Source organism: Centropristis striata, chromosome 19, assembly GCF_030273125.1.
Source record: "Centropristis striata isolate RG_2023a ecotype Rhode Island chromosome 19, C.striata_1.0, whole genome shotgun sequence".
In the NCBI taxonomy this organism is placed as follows: Eukaryota; Metazoa; Chordata; class Actinopteri; order Perciformes; family Serranidae; genus Centropristis; species Centropristis striata.
The window spans coordinates 16,267,982-16,286,614 of record NC_081535.1 but is presented as its reverse complement, the minus strand read 5'-3'; the positions used below and the strand labels follow the sequence as shown (position 1 = coordinate 16,286,614).

Genomic DNA, 18,633 nt, shown 5'->3' with positions numbered 1-18,633 from the left:
GAAAGCAATTGCTTGTATTTTTCTTATAGCAAAAAAATTAATTTGTATTTGCAATATTAATAGTGTATGTAATAAAATATTGATAGTGGCGCCCGGGTTTTGCTACAGTATTGACTCACAAAATATCACCATACTATACTGTAGTGATTTTTTCCACCCACATCCCAACCATCTGTTTAGTTAATGGCTGTTAAGAAGAATGGGGGATCTATAAGAAGAAAGTTTCTATAAGAAGAAACCTGAACTCATTCTTTCAGTCTCTCTGAATGCACTTACTATCAGTCAGCATCAGCTTGTGGACTAAGTGCAATTGACTGTAATATACTTGTACAAAAACATGTATTTGCAATATTAATATTTTATGTAATTAAATATTAAGTCTTGGCATCAGGGTATTGCCTCAATACCACAATACAATACTCTATAACCCCCACATCTCAACCATGTGCTGATGAAGACCATGGGATTTATTCAAAAGCTCCAGAACAACTATACAATGGAGCTTGAGATCATTTGTTTTGTTGATGGCTGTTTACAAGAATTCAATTTGAACCTCAAATATATTACTGGAAAGGTGTATATTATATTAGGATAAGTGTTGCTGGTTCCATTTGTGTACAGCTGGTTATTAATCTTGTTATGTTCTTTTTTTTAATCTATTTTTTATCCAAGTTTAACTAAAATCACCAAATTCACTGTAAAGTTTTCAAGAAGAAACCTGAAGTGTTACTTTTAGCCTCTCAGATTGCATTAACTATCACATTAAGATTTTGGAGACTTTTTTTTGTAATAAATTACGCCACACGACAGAAAAGCCTCCATAATGACTAATGCTGACTCCACCTCATGTCTGTCTTTAAAAGGACACGTGCTTCTCCATGTTTAAGTGATTTGTTGTCCCACGGTGTGAACGCAGATGGATGTGTGTGAGGAGCCGAAACATGTCATTCTCACTACACCTGTGCTGCCGCCTCCTGGACGGACGCGACTCCTTTTCGCAGCGACTGTAGCCTGCTATAAGTGAACGGACAGCTTATGAGCCCCACTCAAAGCGAGAGATCCACACAACAAGGAGCGGGATGGCGAGGATATTACCGCTGCACCTCCGCGTCCTCCTCGCGGGGCTCTTATTCACGGGGACCTTGATGACGGTCCGGGCAAACCGAGGGGCGGCTTCGCCCGACGAGGAGAGGGACAAAGAGAGCGAAGCGGAGGCGCCATGTGAGGTGAAAACCGTGACCGTGTCTACCCTGCCCGTACTCCGGGAGAACGAGTTCAGCTTCACCGGCGGAGCCTCGGGGAGCGTGCTTGGAGGAGGGGGAGCTGCTGGAGCAGGTGGCGCTGGTGGAGGAGGAACTGGAGGAGGAAGTGGTGGTGGTGGTGGTGGTGCTGGAGGAGGAGGAACAGGAGGAGGGGGGGAATCCCGACTCCTGTTATTCGTTAGAACAGACCTACCTGGGCGAATTTCCGTAATGGATGATCTTGACAACACAGCTCTTCCCTACTTCACACTCGGTAAGAACTGCTGTGTTTCCCCTCCACGATGATAACCAGTCAACCTAGCTGCACGTTTGTGCGCATAGGGACCATGCACACTGGGTTCACTCTCAGCTACAATGCCCCCAATCATGCACTCATCTCTGGCGTTTAATCACCTGTCATGTTTGCGTTAAACTGTTTGGACTCCATAGCAAGTATAATGTTTATAGCTGGCATGCTGTGCAGCCAACAATCCAGGTAAAAAGGTGACAAACAGCTCCCATGTGTTATTTAAATACTTCTGCTTCCGCATGGGATACAAACTCATGTTTAAGTTACTTATTTCCTTCCCCTCATCCTTCCTCTGCTCCTCTTTCCTTCTCCCTTTCCTATTTTGTGGTTAAACATGATTATGACTTTGAATTTCATGCATACCCCTAAGTACGGTGCCCCAATCAAGGAATGTAATTTGGCCCTGCAAATATGCATGAAATTGGTATTTTATTCTCTACTTGAGCACATAATTCATAGCACACATGCATTGCTGGTGGTATAAGTTCAACTGAGTAAAAACACCAGGCTGGAGTTTGCATCGCTGTCAACATTCTGCAGCTTCTTCTTTGTGTGTTTAGTCACAGATAACTGAATCAAAACAGCACAACACTGGTGTTTGACAGGTCATCTGAAGTCCCCCCCTCCCTGTGAAAGCCGCTGACTTTAAAATGGTCCTGGGAGTAGCATCACTGATTGGATAATCATAGAGGACATAATAGCGGGAGAGTATTTCTGCCTTCCCCTAACTGAAAAAAGATATTTGCTCTGTAAGAGGAGCACACTATGCATGAAGGGAACTTGCTTACCTTGCTTTCTCCATATTTTTCACTTATGTCACAGAGCCGCGGGAAAGATGGATGCTCTTATACTTGCCCCTTTGGTGTGTGTGTGTGTGTGTGTGTGTGTGTGAGCCGAGCAAGTGTTTAGGTAGAAGTGCAGAGAGTGTGTGGCACACTGTAATGCCTGTTAAATGCAATAAGGCACACAGGGTGGCCCATAATTGCAAAATGCTGTATGTATTCCAAATAATTTCAGGGCAACTGTATTTGCTCTGTATGATAGAAAACCTGTTATGTGGCAAATACAAAGATGCAAGATTTCGTGAGGTCATTGATGTGGGTACTGAGAAAATCCATGCCTCATTACTAGAGTTTTTGGACTCTGGCTTGCTATCTTTCTTTTTTCTTTCTCTCTCCCGCTCTCTCTTTCCCTGGTCTCGGTTTCATTCTCTGTACGAGGAGTGCCGAGTAAACTGGCTGCGCGAAGCAAAGGCGGGCAGGCAGGCTGAGGGCTGGAGCATTAAGCTAGTAAATCACTTTCTATTCTCATTAAGGACAGCCGTTGACTGGTGAGAAAGGCCTCTCTGTCCTCCCAGTCAGCCAGCTAGCAAATTTGCTGCTTCGCCCTTCCAGTGCATGACTGCATGCTGTGCAGGGAGGGAGGAGTAGGAAAAGGAGCTTTAATATTTTTAATGCAAGCATGTTCACTCATGGAGCACATTGTAAAACTGAATAACTGCCCTAGTAGCCACCATAAATCCTGATAAAAACTGACATGAAGAAAGCTATTCCATTAAGAAAAACACCAGTAACATAGATTTATAGAAACAAAAAACCAAAAAACAATCACTGAATATATGTTTTCTGCCTGGAAACTAATCCTAATTCTTCATGGCAAGCTGGTATTATGAGACACACACTGGGTATGTCATTACACACAGCCACACACTGGAAGTTAATGGCGATAAAAAAAAAAAACCCTCACATTATTATTATAACTGCGCTATGATCCTGACACAGGAGTCCTAAGCAGGAGTTGACATTTTGGTGTCACCTGTGTTTTCCCTTCTATTCAGTATTCAACACCATCAGGTCATCCTGACAGCTTTTCTCCTGATGGATGTATTAGTGGCAGAGTTCTGCTTGGCGAAATGAAATGTTGTGCCTTGGCATCATAAAAAATACAGTGTTGTTGATTCAGGAGAACAAAATGATCAAATTGAATTACTTTTTATCATCACAATTCCATTTTTGCTGCATCTATATGCTACTTTTATTATTTTCTCCTAATAAAATTGTGGAATTTACGGTACACTTGCAAAAGCTTAAGCCCCATGAAACACCCAGACAGATAAACACATATTATTATATAGGCTTAGGCTTGGGCATTGTCATTTTTTATTTACTCCTTGGTTCATTTTCTGTTTTAATACCCACTGAACTTTATATAGGACTGTATATTGTATAGAACATATTGTATCGAGGCAAGACCGCACCAGTACTCTGTTACTACTCAATATTCTGTTCTTTTAATGTCTTTTGTTCTCAAGCTTTTCAGGAAGCTCTTAACAACAGTGCCTGTGAAAAAAGCATGCACTAACATCTCTAACAACACAGCAAACGCTGCCTTCAATAATGTAATAAGAACTAAAGAACACAGAAATTGTTCCAAATACTGTAAACAACTCACGGTAAAAGATTCCAAAGTCTTGAGTAACTGAAATTCAATCTAACATTTTCTCACCGACTGAGAGTAAACATATTGAAAGTTGTAGTCGGTGTCTCTCCTGAGGCACCTGCTTGCTTGCACATTTTGACCCCTCATGCTTAAAATAACTTTGCAGTTTTTATTTTAGAAGCAGATTAAGAGACTTTTTAAAGTGAGTGCTCACTTTCTTTGCTTTAACATGTACCACTGTTGCCTCATCAGTCACTGTTTAACCCTGTGATTGACGCGTAAAGGCAAAGGCGTCTCTTTAATTTCCACCTCCAGCTGCATTTCTTTCCTTCCATATAGCACAATTCACCGGCTATTTTTTAAAAATAACACCAGAGATATTTCTTACATTCTGGGGCATACCTTATTAGCCAAATGCCATCAGAACAATAATGAGCTCAGCCGCGTGTCTGCTTCTTCGATTCTGTCAGATGTTGCGATTGTTTTGTCGAACCGGCGTCAGAGGTTAGGGGAGGTGGGAAAAGGACAGCAAGTCCCCTTACCAGTGTGGCGTGTTGCCTGCTCAGCTTTGATTTATTACCTCAAGTGTCATGGAGAATGGATGAGCAGAAAGGTCAGTGCAGAGGAAATGTACAGGGCCTCAGCCCCCTTCCCCTGTTTCTTGTTTTGTTTTCTCAGTCTTACATGAGAAAAAAAACAATAAAGCAAACTAAAAGACAGCAATGCATTCTATAAGCACACAGCCTTTTTACCATTTTTCCTTTTTGTAAACAGCATTGGATTTCCTGATATGTTTGCTTTCTGTGTGTCTGCATTGGAAAAAGGTTTTCTGCTTAAACCACGTTCAAATAAAGAAGAGTTTAACTTTTCTGCATCAGGGATTTTCTTTCCCCTTCCAGTGTCATCATACTCTTACTCTTCCACCATATTTTTACTTTAAAAAACGACTGTTTATGCCAATTTTTAATGCAGTTGTCGTGCAAAATATGTCAGCACTGTAATGCAACTTTGTAGCATCACACTTAGCAATTCTAGGGAGAGAATTCGATGCTGCCACGCTTTGCCACACAAGATAATTTTCTTTGCTCATTTTAAGTGATGTGGGACTGGGTGCAAATCAATATATTTAACAACATGGCTGACTCGGTAAACACCTCATTAGGAGTTCACCTTTTTGAAAACCTTCAGGCACTTAATGCGGGAGCGAAAACATTCAAACATCTTGCTGTCCTTTATCCTTTCTAGCCATTAAAATGGACTTTACACTTTTTAATTTTCTGGCACATCCTTTTTTTGCGCAATTTATTGACATCTGGTTTGTCATCCAGCCTCTCTCTCTCTCTCTCTCTCTCTCTCTCTCTCTCTCTCTCTCTCTCTCTCTCTCTCCTTCATCTATTACTTGCTGTATCTCTCCAAGCAGGAGATACAGCAAACCCTGCTTGCTTGGAGATGAGATTAAAAGCAACAGTGGTAAAGTGAAAAAAAAAAAAAAAAAAGAAGAAGAGAATGCTTGCTCCAGAGCACTCTGTTCCCTGTGGCACCGAACATGTGCACACTGCACAACATCTCAATCTTGTGTCAGGGGTTGAGCTTAGCTCTGCAGGACAAGCACTGAAGAGGACGGGGGAAAGGTCAACAGGAAAGATGGGAGTTATTATTATACGGTGTGGAGCTGTGATGGAGGAGTGAGTTTTGTTAAGACTTTTAAAAATTTCACCTGAGTACTTAATTTAGCACCGTTTTGAATGGAGTGTAGTTGGGTGTCCTACAAACAAGCTCTTTTACCTGATCTACTGAGGCTGTAAATACACCACAGAGAATAGGTCCAATAGGATCCATGGTGGAGGCCATCAAATGGTCTATTTGTCATCATTTGACCTGCTATAATAGACCTATAGGAGGCTGTCTGCTTAAGATGGATGCTCTACTACAGGCAGTCTCATTTGTAGTAGGAATTCTGTTCCTAACCACACTCTCTACATTTAATGCCCTACCCCAGTGCTTTAAGACTCATGTCTCTTGGTTTGTTCATATCCAGCAAAATGGCAGGTTGACAACAGAAAGGAAGCTTTCATTTTACTGTTAATCATTGCGCAATGTTCTGGCTGGCTAGAACTGCTCTTCACCTGCTGTGAGTCAGACATGTCATACGTGAGGTTGGCTGCAATAACACATGATTACCAGATACTCAAACTTTTTTATAAGGATTTATGTTTTGCAAGTTGTTGCGGAGAAGTAGTGTCTGCTTCCATTGTGAATTGTCATCAGTTTTAGAATCAGTTTTTTTTTTATCAGTTTTATGAAATAAAACAGCCAGGTTCCTTTTCTATTTCTAAAAATATGCATTGAAATTGTTCATTCTTATACCTCAGACTGTATTTGGCAATATGATATGTAACACGATACAGACAACGATTCAATATATTGCAAGTAAGGGAATTTATTGTGATTTTTTAAAAATTCAACAGAAAGCGTTTGTTGTCTTTACCTACACGGATTCATTAATTTCTTTAAAATCCGAGAACTTCCAATGGTTTCTTCTGTTTCTGAAAAAAAAACCCACAAGACCTGACGTCAGTATAATATCTGAGTCTTACCGAAGTCATAGCCTCTAAATTCCATGATTTCCATATTGAGATAGAAGAAGGTTAATCTCCAACCCAGAGATTTTTCTCTAATTTTACAGAAAACTGTCATAATATAAAGAATACACCATTAAATGCATAGATCTTAGTGAGAAAAGTTTACTTGCTTTATGCAATCATGGTGGGATTCACACTCCTAACATTCCCTCTAACATCCAACACCATAGCAAACTTTTTCTTCAATCTGTCTGCAGAGACTTAATTAAAACTGTTTGATATGCGAGTCACTTGATGATTGACTGATGATGTTTTAAGTGTAAGTTTAGATGATAATTGAGATCCCATGGCTGATGATGGGTTACACTTGCATGGTTGGAGTGTTGAGGTGTCTGGGTGTTAAACACAGCCACAGCTTTGTGTGAAACTTTGTGTTTAAAGGTGGCAAATGTGACGTTGTTTGGCAGCTTCGTCGAGGCGATGCAAGATGTGCGAGAGATGAAAGGAAAGCCAACATAAAGGATCTCAGTAAGGTGTCAGGCCACAGTGAGCCGCTACAACAGCCTCAGCAGCTCTCTGCAGAAATTCTCTGAAAGTCTACTTAAGGGATGAACACAATTCCAGAAAGATTATTCACACGTTTTGATGATGGTAGTGGAGAGTACTGTTAAACATATTGCTTCAAGGTCTCCTATAGCTGGTAAATTGGGTTAAGATTATAACAAAAAAAATAGCTCACAAAAGTTTAATTAAGAGCTGATATCTAGCCATTTTCCATAATTTTCTTGATAATGATTTGGTTATTATCGAGAAAAACATGGAAAATGGCTAGGTATCAGCTCTTAAATTAAACTTTTATGAGCTATTTTTGTTGATATCATTATATTTGTCCGAACAAATGTACCTTTAGTTTTACCAGGCATTAAAATGAACAAGAAATTGAAGAAAACAATGGTCTAATAATAGATGATATAGATGATTTTGGCAAAATTCAGATTTCCGTACCCCTTAGTGGCCTCCATGAAATAATTAATTGTGTTTCTCCACTCATTTAGTCAGGTTTTCTTTCAGTTTGTTGACGTGCAGCAAAATTGCACTTTTTCTGTTATTTTCACAAACAGGATTAAAGACGGAAGACAACGAAACACTTGATTAACAAGTATTCCCACCACTATTTATGGATTATTCTGAAAGTAGAAATCAGACTTGTGCTCACAGTTTCAAGCAAGGTGCAGAGTGTACAAATCTGAAATGTTTCACAGGTGCTGGTTCAAAAAGGGAAGAAAACAAGAATCTGAGAAATCTAAACTAAGCTCCCAATGACTCCTCGTTCAGGGATCTTCATCAGGCGATTTCAAATGGCCATCAAAGGAAAGCAAACAATATTTGGGCCAATATTTATATAATCAGTTTGTGTTCACAGTTTTACCAGCCTGTTCTCCTGTCAAAAACGTTTATATAGGTCTCGTGTACAGGCAGCGAAAAACGAACAATGTTTTCGTATTTCACTGTCCGCTGTAATACGCCCACCGCCATCTTGCTGACATAGTAGTGATTGACAGCCAAGCAAAGTTTAAAAGGGCGAATACCCATGGATGGTTGTAGGTTGGGGTGGTGGATGGGTCAAACAAGCAGCAGACTTTCACCCAGGAGAGCGGGGTTTGCATCCCATGTGAAATCAAAAGTAAACCAATTTTAACTTAAGTTATGTGAATCATGTTTTTGAACGTAACTTACATTTTTTAAGTAACTGTGACATACAGTCACTTGACCCTTGTAACTACCTCATTTCCGGCATATACGTACATATATTTACTGTTTAAACTGTCTTTTATAATGCCTTACTAGACGTTTTTGCCCTAAGTGGTTTTACAACATAAAACTTTTGGTAACGCTTTATATTAAGGTCCTTGTAATAACCATTAATTAACAAGTAATAAGGCCCTTGTAAGTCCTTACAAGATGCTTATTAACATTATTGTGTGTTTATAAGCTTATATAAGTGTTAATAATGGCATTACAAACACCCATGACCCACCCATTATGTCTTTGCCATGCCTTTATTAATTTTATTTTGTTTGCTTATTGATATTAAAATATACTTTATTGCTCATCTATTATAAGTTAACTATGAGTTAACTATGCTTTTTGCAACTACCGGATCTAAAGCGAGAACAATGCCTTATTACTTGTTAATTAATGGTTATTAAGGACCTTATTATAAAGCGTTACCAAACTTTTTTAAACAACTGCAGACCTTAAGTCTGTGCTATTTTTAAAACGCCCCACAAGCCGGTCCACGCCGGAATGCATACATATGTGCCCTGAAATGCTAGCAATATGTGCCTATGTGCTGTAATTTGTGGTACTGACACACAACCTCTTCTGCTGCTTTTGTTGGAGGACTTGTTGGTTTTACAGTGACAAAGGCCCTGAAATGTCAGCAAGAATCATCAAGTGCAAGAGAAATGGACATGACCATGTTTGATTTTACTCTGAACACACTAACTTGGAGGTTTGTTTCTACTGCACATAGAGAAACATGTGTCTTACTTTTGCAAGAAATTGCTTTTCCGGAAAACAAACAAAAGATTAGGAGGCTGTATTACCTCACCCCACGGGAAACTCATTCGGCTGGCAGAGTGAAGAATCATGCTCATTTACCTTAATGGTGACAGGCCTAAGTGATGGCTTGGAAAGGATGAATAAACTGCGGTCAGTGACCCATGCAGGTCGCTTTTCTTTGCAGGAACTCTATTTTGTATTGCTTTGTTTTAGCGCCAGTGTCTCCAGTGTTGCCTTGTGGCGGTGGTGGACAGCTTTGATCTCAAGATAATCATTTGATCATTACTATTTCTGAGAGGGGCATTGTAGTTATCTTTGACGGAATGAACAAAGGAGTTTATGTAAATACCCATAATGAATGCACAGGCTTACTTTTTCTTGCCTTTTCCCCCTATTTATTTATGCAAAACAACAGCATGCACAACTGCTCATACATTTTTTTCCTTTTTTATTAATTGGCAAAGAAGATCAAAGATAATGTTTGGCAAAAGAGGAAATTCAATAAGTTTTGTTCCTCATATACTGTCTGCCTAAAATGAATCAGCTAAGATGCATCTTTTATGGTGGTTCATCCTGACGTCTTTATACATAAACATGAGGTGTGGGCTCTGTTTACTTCTGTATCAAACAAATTAGGCTGTCTGCTAAGACGTGTAATTGCTGAAGCTCTATGAAATGTAATGGTTAAATATGAGATTTGGAAATCGGAGTCGGAGTGCTGGTTGTAAAATACAAACAGTATCAATGCAGTGTATAGAGTGCACAAGTACTGTTACCACCATTGCACGCATTAGCATTTACACAGGACCTTTACTATGGCTTTAAAAGCTTTTATAGGTTCAGTGACACGCCCAGGGACTCTCACTGGTACTATAATGTCTCTTCTCATGAAAACTGAAACCAGCGTGCAGTTATTTAGACATTAGCATAAAAAATTAAAGGCGAGCTAAACTTATTTCATCTGACTGTGAGAGTTTGTTTGTGACCTTCTGACTCTTTGGTGGATTTAAGTTTTTGCACAGCATTGTATTATGTGGGTGTAGTCCATGGACAACTTATCTTGATATGTAAAGCTGGGCGAGTATCAAAGGTGGTGTATCTAACAAGAGGGTATGTTTCAAGCTGATTCCCATAAGATTCCTAAACTTTCTGCTTGTGTACTGTAAAGGGGCTTCCGAGTCTGTGCAGCGAATGCATAATGTGACACTGATTTATAAAAGCAATTCCATTTAGTTGCTCTTTTTTGCTCCTTGGGCTCCTCCGGCGTGTCCCCCGCCACATAATGGAAGGCCCCATGTGACAAAAACTGTGTAATGTATTTGCTCTGTTGGTAAAATACTTTTTACAATGTGAGCCAGACATTTGGGGCTTGGGGAGGTCGGGTGAAATCCATCAACTTGCGCACAGTATCTTAAAACCCAAGCACGATATGTAGACACACTGAAAAGTGTGTCTACATATCGCCTACAGATCACTGAAGTCATCATCTTTGGATAGCCTAAGACAGCAACTGCATTACATGACTTAACTATACTGCAAGAGGAGCTCTTATAACCTTTCAGACAAAGCTCTGATTCGATTTAATAAATGAAAAGAAATGGAAGGGCAGGTTTCCATCAAATGTTAATCGGCTAAAGGCACAGCATTAAAATCAAGGTTTTCACAAGTTTTCAAAACCAATTCAACAAATGAATTTAACAGAATTGGAAACTGCAGAAAAATGGAAGCAGTGCTTCAAAAGAGTGAACTCAATTTCTATCATTTTGTTATGTAATTTAATTGGATTGGATTTCAAACTCATGGTGAGTCCAGCAAACTATGTTGAATATTTTCTCTCTATTGCTTCCATCAAAATGTGATGTTTTTCTCTGCTGCTACTTCACTATTAAAGTTGGGCAGATCAATACTGATGCTTACTGACCTGAGGTTCAGTTTTGAGCATTGATCCTCACATAAAAAATATTGATACAGAGTGTTTAACGCAACACAGCATTGCTTCATATTTGATGGAAATAAATTTGTATTTGGGGATAAAAATGAGAAGAAATAAATCCAGCAAAGAGTTATGCAGGAATTATTCAAGCTTCATATTCACACATTTAGAAACACATAGACAGAGAAAACAGCAGGGTGGTGACTCTGGCTGTTTTCCTGAATGAACATATTGTATTTACTGGAATTGTTTCACTCATTAAAGTCATTTAATTAAAACAACTGAACATTAAATGCCACCAAATACCATTGTATAAAAATAATATTAAAAAAAGAACATTTATTGGATATTGTTGGCTACATGGTGGTGTAGTGGTTTGCACTTGCCTCACTGCAAGAGGGTAGCCGGTTCGACTCTGGCCTTCGGCTCTTCTATCCAATTCTATACATTAGAATATCATGGAAAAGTCAATTCCTAGTAGTTCAAGTCAAATAGCCCCAACCAAGTATTGAGTGCATAAGAGCGCCAACATTTCCATATTAAACATACTTTTTTTAAAAGTCTTGTAATATTATTTTTTTTGAGACACTGAATTTTAGTTCTTCATTAAATTGAAGCCATAATCATTATAATTAGAAGAAATTAAATAAATAAAGACGTGAAATGTTTCATTCTGTGTATAATGGATCTGGATAATGTGTCATTTCCACTTTTTGAATTGAATTACAGACATAAATAAACTTTTCTATGATATTCTAATTTATTGAGATGTACCTGTATGTGTCAGCCCTGTGATAGTCTGGAACCCACCTGTACCCCACCTCTCGCACAATATCAGCCCGGATAGGCTCCAGGCCCCTGTGACACAACTTTGGATAAGCAGTTAAAGATAATGAATGGATATTGTTTTAGATAAGTTTTTAATCATTTTAATGGATTGACAGAATCTGGCTGTTTAAATGAATGTAAAAACTTGAAAAAGTGGCTAAATTCCATGGTGTTGGCTTTTACCAAATGAAACCAAGGGGAAGAGACAAAAACTGCAGTTCTTCAAATTGCCACTTGAGGCTGGCTCCAAAAGCAAGTAAATCCCTATAGATCCCATCTTAATATGTCCAATTTAGAGCAGAAATAAACACATTTAGACTGTGTTCAATCAGTCTTGGTCTTTATGGTTTATTTCCCCATTCATGACACCTGCACAGGGAGTACAACTCACCTATATGCATTATATTTAGGCTTAAAGTTATGCATTAGTTAGCAATTTGAGTGACAGGCGCATGCAACCATGGGTGGCAAGCCGAACTCCACTTCTGACTCACAGTCTGCAACAACAGTTTTGGATTCTGATTTATTTTTTCCACGTGTCGTCAGTGAATCTTGCAAGAAAACACACTGAGAATCAATTATAAATTATTGGAAGAATATATATTTATAATGGTAAGATTGAAATAACCGCGTAATATGCACCCAGTGCTTGCAAATGCTTTTGACGCCCACTGAGAAACCTTAGGATAATGTCAAGGACTCAACATACATGTTTTATCTATGTATGTTTTATGTACACAGGTCGACGGTTCATAACAGGAGGAAGCCACCACTCACCACACACTCACACTCACTAACTGCTTGTTCTGGTTTGATCGACAGTTTTGGCTCGGTGTAGGGATTTATACTAACCAGATGACACGAATGAACACAATAGTGGAGTCCACCCCTGACTGTTAAAACTAAATGAAACATGAGCAGAGAAAAAGGCTTGGAGAGCAGACAGAGTAATTGCGTGTATGGAATGAACGTTGTTGCACCTTGAGGCGGTGTGTGCTCACATTTGAAATTCTGCTTGGAAGCTGCAGCGTTGCTCAGAAATGTGAACTTCATCCTTATGTGCGAGCTATCAGGGTGCTCAAGAGCAGGTGGAATTTCCTTTGCCTGGGCACAGCTCTTACTCGTGGCAAGTTCTAACTTATCTTGTGAGAGTTGTAATGGAAATGCTGCAAACCTTCCTGCTGATACTCAGTCAGTCGGTTGCAGGCTGCTCTGTGCCAACTCTGTGTGACACAAAAAACTGCTTTTGACGAATGGAAGTGCTGCTTCCACCCTATAGAGCCCTGTATAAAGCTGCTGTAATGTTTCTGTTGATTATTTATGTCTACTACTACCTCTTTTTTTAATGATCTTGTGGCATTTTCGTACATAATTAATTTAGTGCAAATCAAAGGATCAGTCAGTCATCAGTGCAAGCAATTTATTTTCAAAGACCCTGTTCTCTGTGGTATCCACTTCTTGCCAATAACAAAAATGGCAACAGAGACCAATTCAATCTTTCTGGATTAAAAGGAATAATGTGAAATCGAAAACATTGCTTTGCCAAAAATAGACTGTAAAGTGTTCCACTCAGTTTTACTCCATTTAGTCCACTCATTTTTATTTGTCCACTCTTTCCCCCTTTTAGTAGTGTTTAATGTTGACATTTTAATAGTTTTTCCACTTATAAATTATTCTCACGGGTGGGTGATTTTGATGGCACAAAATGTCCTTTTCGCTTAACAGAATTGGAATTATATTTATTGTTTGAGGCAGTCCCATCATCTTGCAATCTGCACAACACAACCGAACCACTCTGCTGTGATTAAGACCAGTGAGGAATAAGATGGAAGCGAGAGTCGGCATCAAACTGTCAGTAAAATGTATGTTTTACCCAGAACCTGCATCACAAGAATTCGCTCTCGTCAACCACTCTGGTTCAAACAGCCTGTAAATGTCCTCCTACTGTTTGACAGGTTAGATTTCCAGCCCAGTTTCACTCAGTTTGAGCTCCAGTTGCTCAGCCTCTTTCTTGTCCTTGCTTCTTTCATGCACACTCCATATCGCTCACCAACCTCTGCTTTTATTTTGTCAGACTAATTGCACTCAGGCTGTGCTCTATGTTTCAGTAGTTTAGGGTTCAACACCTAAAATATATTTTTTTATCTATGTGTCTTCATCAGAAAATGCATGTGAGAATGGCCTGTGTTTTATAGCTACAATATATGCATGCATTAGTTCATTATCACGGTGGCAGCGTAGTTAAATAGTCTCGACTAACCTAGTTAATGGAATTATTGAAATCGCATAAGGGTCTTATTTTGCAAACATGACAAGCAGTGTGTGCGTTTCAAAGAGGAATAGGAGAGTCATTGTTCATGTAAGCTGGTCACAATGATGTTTAAGACCCATAAAATTTGATTCCCACCAGAATTTGCTCTGCACCTTGGATACGTGCCAGCACTGCACAGCTCACTATCATCATATCCCCATGGTTTCCTACAAAAGACTTAAACCTTTTATCTATGCTGGTGTGTTTGTACCTATTTGCATTCCCTCCGAGCTGTACAATCTGAGATTTCCTCCCAGATAAAGAATGTGCACCATTAATCTCCCCTCGACTGATGGGTTCCCTCCCACTATTTTTTTCCTGCTCCATCATGCACATCTGTCCAAGTTCCTGGTGGAGTTAGCTTTATCTGCACAGGGACACATGTTCCTAACGCTTTTTCTTTTATCCACTTGTCAGTCTGGATAATATCAGCCCATTGATTTCAGACAAAACAAAAACTTTCTCTCCACTTTAAGACGTGACTAAACATTCTGCACGACCGCGGGTAGAGAAGATTAAGTTATGGTAAACCATTGTTGGGTTGTTAGATAATGGCAGCATTGTATGCTTTTACAAAGGAACGTATTATGTGAGAGCCACAGAGAGACTCATACATACAATTATTAATAATTGTGTAATTAGCAGGGGTGACTATAATAACAACTCCTTGAAATTAGCGTTTTGTTGTCGGTGCTTTAAAATTCTGAATTGCTCCCCATTGTCATACATCTGAAGACATTTTCAATCCTTATCCATATTGAAGGATGGGTGCATGTCGGGTTTTTGAGTGCAATTGTTTTCATGTCAATATTATGCATGCTTTCTGTTCGGAATGTGTGTCAGTTTTTCACGCAGCATCAGTGAAGCAGAATAGAGGTGTTTTCAGCCCAACTATGCACTTCTGATAAGCCTAAGGGGAAAATGGGCATTTGGCCTCACACATTGTATGCTTATCCACAGGAAGCTCATTGGTATGTCATGGCTGTATCCCCCCACTCGCCTCTATTCGGAGGCACAGCACACAGTGCATTTTTTCAGGTATTTTGTCTGGCTCTGGATTAGCTCTGATCTAACAGCAATTACCCTTGGAAGTCTAACACAGCATAGCATGCTGTCCCGAGGTCACTGCTAGGTGATGTGTCTTCGACTGGTTAAGAGCATTGTCAAGGTGAGTAATAAGCACATATATGGATTTGCCTCAAAACCTGCATACTGAACCGACTGGTCATTTTTTAAAATCATTTTTAGTGCAAGGAGTGGCTTCTTTTTTGGGCTGTACAAATGAAACCTGATTTGATTAAGACTCTACACAAATACCATTTAAGTAATGCAGTCATGCGTAGATGCCGTGGTGGTAAAACAAGTGTTGATAGCTTTACACAAATGGGCTTGTAGACATATCCTCCTCCCATCTGTTTCACAGTATTACACATTCAGAGAGAGAATGAAAAACACATGTCTGATGTTAATTTTAATGTCACCTCCTAAATAAATAAATCACACATCAAGCGAACAGAGAGAAAAACAGTAAGGTCTGTAGCCAGTTGGAGACAACACCATAGCTGCAGTCCAAAGGAAGAAAGACATGTGTGGTTGGTTCTCTAGAGGAGGTTTTTATAATTGTTCTAGTTCGGGAACCAGTCTGTTAGATATTTATTTAGTTTTCTCACTTGTCAAATGTCTGAATGTTAAGCAGATGCTGGTATGTCTAGCCTGCGTGACATTTGTACATGTGAAGATGCATATTTGCATCCACATTTTTTTCTTATAGAACTAAAGTTAAAACGGATTATTCTGCAATAAAAATAATCCTTGGTTGCAGTCCTGTTCCCTGTTGACATTCTGACTCCAACAACTTCCACTAAATGTTTTATTGAAAACGTGTTGAGAGGTGATGCTGTGTGGCTACCGGCTCTTTTGGTAAAATTCCTTTACAAGATCCCCAAAGGCAGCAACATATCTGTGTGTGATGGTCAGGACTCTGATTTGATACCCAGCGCCAGAGGGTAGAGATGATATGCCGACTCTACTTTTGTCATCACTCTATACTTTATCTTCATTTCTGCTGTCAGCTTTGAAATCACAATTTTAGATTTACAGATTTCCTTTCACTGCATTTGAAGGTAAATGGCAGATTTATTTTACCTCTAGGGACACATGTATACTATAATTTGAAAAGGTCAGTTTTTTAAATTCTGCTCAAAACTGTGTTTCCAAATAAGTTGTGTATTTGGCTTCAGTTTAAAACCATACAGATAGTAATATAGGACTACTGGCAATGCTGGACTAAGATGAGGACAATTGGCAGGGACACACTATCAACAAACAACATGATTTGAAATGCATAAATATCTAAAAATAACAAGTAAAATGTAATGAGAGATGCCATTCAATGTCTATTTCATTTGGCAAGAAATTCTTACTTGTTTATAAGTTATTTTAGGTCTGAATAAAAGAAATGTTTCAACAGTGTTTATGAAGTGTTATTATAAATGAAAAGCTTATAGGCTCTGTTAAGATTTAGCTTCTTGTTAGACTATGAACACAACATATTGTATACATATAAAAACATAACAATGTGATCTTGTAACTTAATGCAAATGTGTAATCATTCTAATTGATGCCCCCCGGCCTATGATCATTGATTAAAAAACTGGTTTCTGTAAATGTGGCGGGAGCCAGAGCATATCATTACCACTGACATGTCCCGCCTCAATCATTTAGCTCACAGCAACATGCAATTACTGATTGGATAAAACCTATAATTTATTTCCACATGATTAGCATTAAACATGTGATGTATGCTCTGCGGTTTTTAGTAGAGACTATGTATGGGTGTTTGATTTTAAAAAATGCTAATGCTAAAAATATTTATTATTTATATCATAAAGTATTGAAAGACATTAAAAGCGACCATTCTCACCTGCTGTCCTCTATGATGTGTTGATACTATTCAGACAAAACTATTAAATTAAATCAAATTACATTTAGTTCCATTTCCAAAATGATTATGGAGATTACCTCTACTGTAGTTGTGGGTTATTTTATGAAAATATACAGACATTATGGTATAAGGAAACTAGACAGATCATCATATATTGCTGCTTGTGTGGTGTGCCTTCCACCCATTAGGCCAACAGTGTGATCACTGTTCCGTAACATGACCGCAATCAGGACAAATGCACTATTAACTCTGTAATGAGACAGCTCAACAAACAGAATTAATGGGTCCATTCAGAATGGCACTCTCCAGCAATCAACACTTAGTTAGGCTTGTTACTATGGCTGTCAGAATAAGGGAGAAGACTCCGCCTTATCTGAAGTGTAGACATAAATCTGTCAGTGGATTTAGTTGTTTCTAACTTTCAGGCAACTTTGAAATAAACATACTAGAACTTTGACACGTACTTGAACTCTAAAATATGTCAAACATTTGGAGATCATGTTGTACTCCTGAGCATTTTTTTAGTGAATCTCATTCCCTTTAATATACAAGTTTTAACAGGGGACATTAATTAGTAAAGAGCCTCTTTGTGGATTTTCAACTTGAACCCTTTTGTTTTAGTGTTATGAGGACATGAATAAGCTGGCAAAATTCCCACAGCGTTCAGCGTATGAAGAGCTCGCCACCACCGCCTGCCTTTGCTGTCAAGCAGGTGTTGTACAATGTGTGGACCCACGCTTTTATTTTTTCAGTTAAAGTTCTCACCTCACATGTGTTTATAGTGTATAGGTGTTGTACTTTACCGTGCAATGTTATATCTCCATTGTTTTCAGCATTGTTTGCATTTTGAAATCTAATAATATTTGACTATAAAGCCCTGGTGTCTTTGGGAAATCTTTTGAGCCATGATACAATAACTAGAAACTAAAGGAGGAAATTTGGACTCATTGGGCCCAACACGTGGATATTTTCGTATTTTTCTTATATTTGTTTTTGCACAAAGCAATGTGGAAAATAAGATATGCCTACATATGGTGCATGTACTGCCAAGCCTGTGTCTTATAACCCACGAGATTTGCATTGGATCTTACAATGAATGCACACTAATATAAGGTGAACAGATTTAAGAGCTGTGTGGAATCCACTAACCAACAAGCCTCTGACATTTGACAGGTAATGTTAAACACAAAAGGAAAAGTGTTAAAACTTCAGGGTACCTAATGAAGTTTAATTAAGAAGGGACTCCTAAGCATATGTTGTCCACTTTTCCCCAAATGTACTTCACTGTATATTGTTGTATCTCCATTGGTTTCAGTTTTGTTTGCAAAGTTTGCCGATAGCATTTTTTTAATCTAATTATATTGTTTAACTATAAAGCCCTAATCTTGGGAAATCTTTTGAGCCCTGACACAATCACTAGAAACTAAAGGAGGAAATTTAGACTCATTGGGCCTGATGCATGGACATTTTCTTATTTTTC

General features: G+C 38.8%; 1 protein-coding gene across 1 annotated transcript in view; it reads left to right on the top strand.

Annotated features, from left to right (window-relative positions):
• Positions 1–974: 974 nt before the first annotated feature.
• Positions 975–18,633, top strand: part of LOC131992057 (astrotactin-2-like) — a 344,657-nt gene continuing 326,998 nt past the window's right edge. Inside the window, exon 1 of the mRNA XM_059357417.1 lies at positions 975–1,515. Within this exon, the coding sequence (XP_059213400.1) occupies positions 1,080–1,515 (436 nt within the window). The 5' untranslated portion in view covers positions 975–1,079. The remainder of the gene's footprint in view (positions 1,516–18,633) is intronic.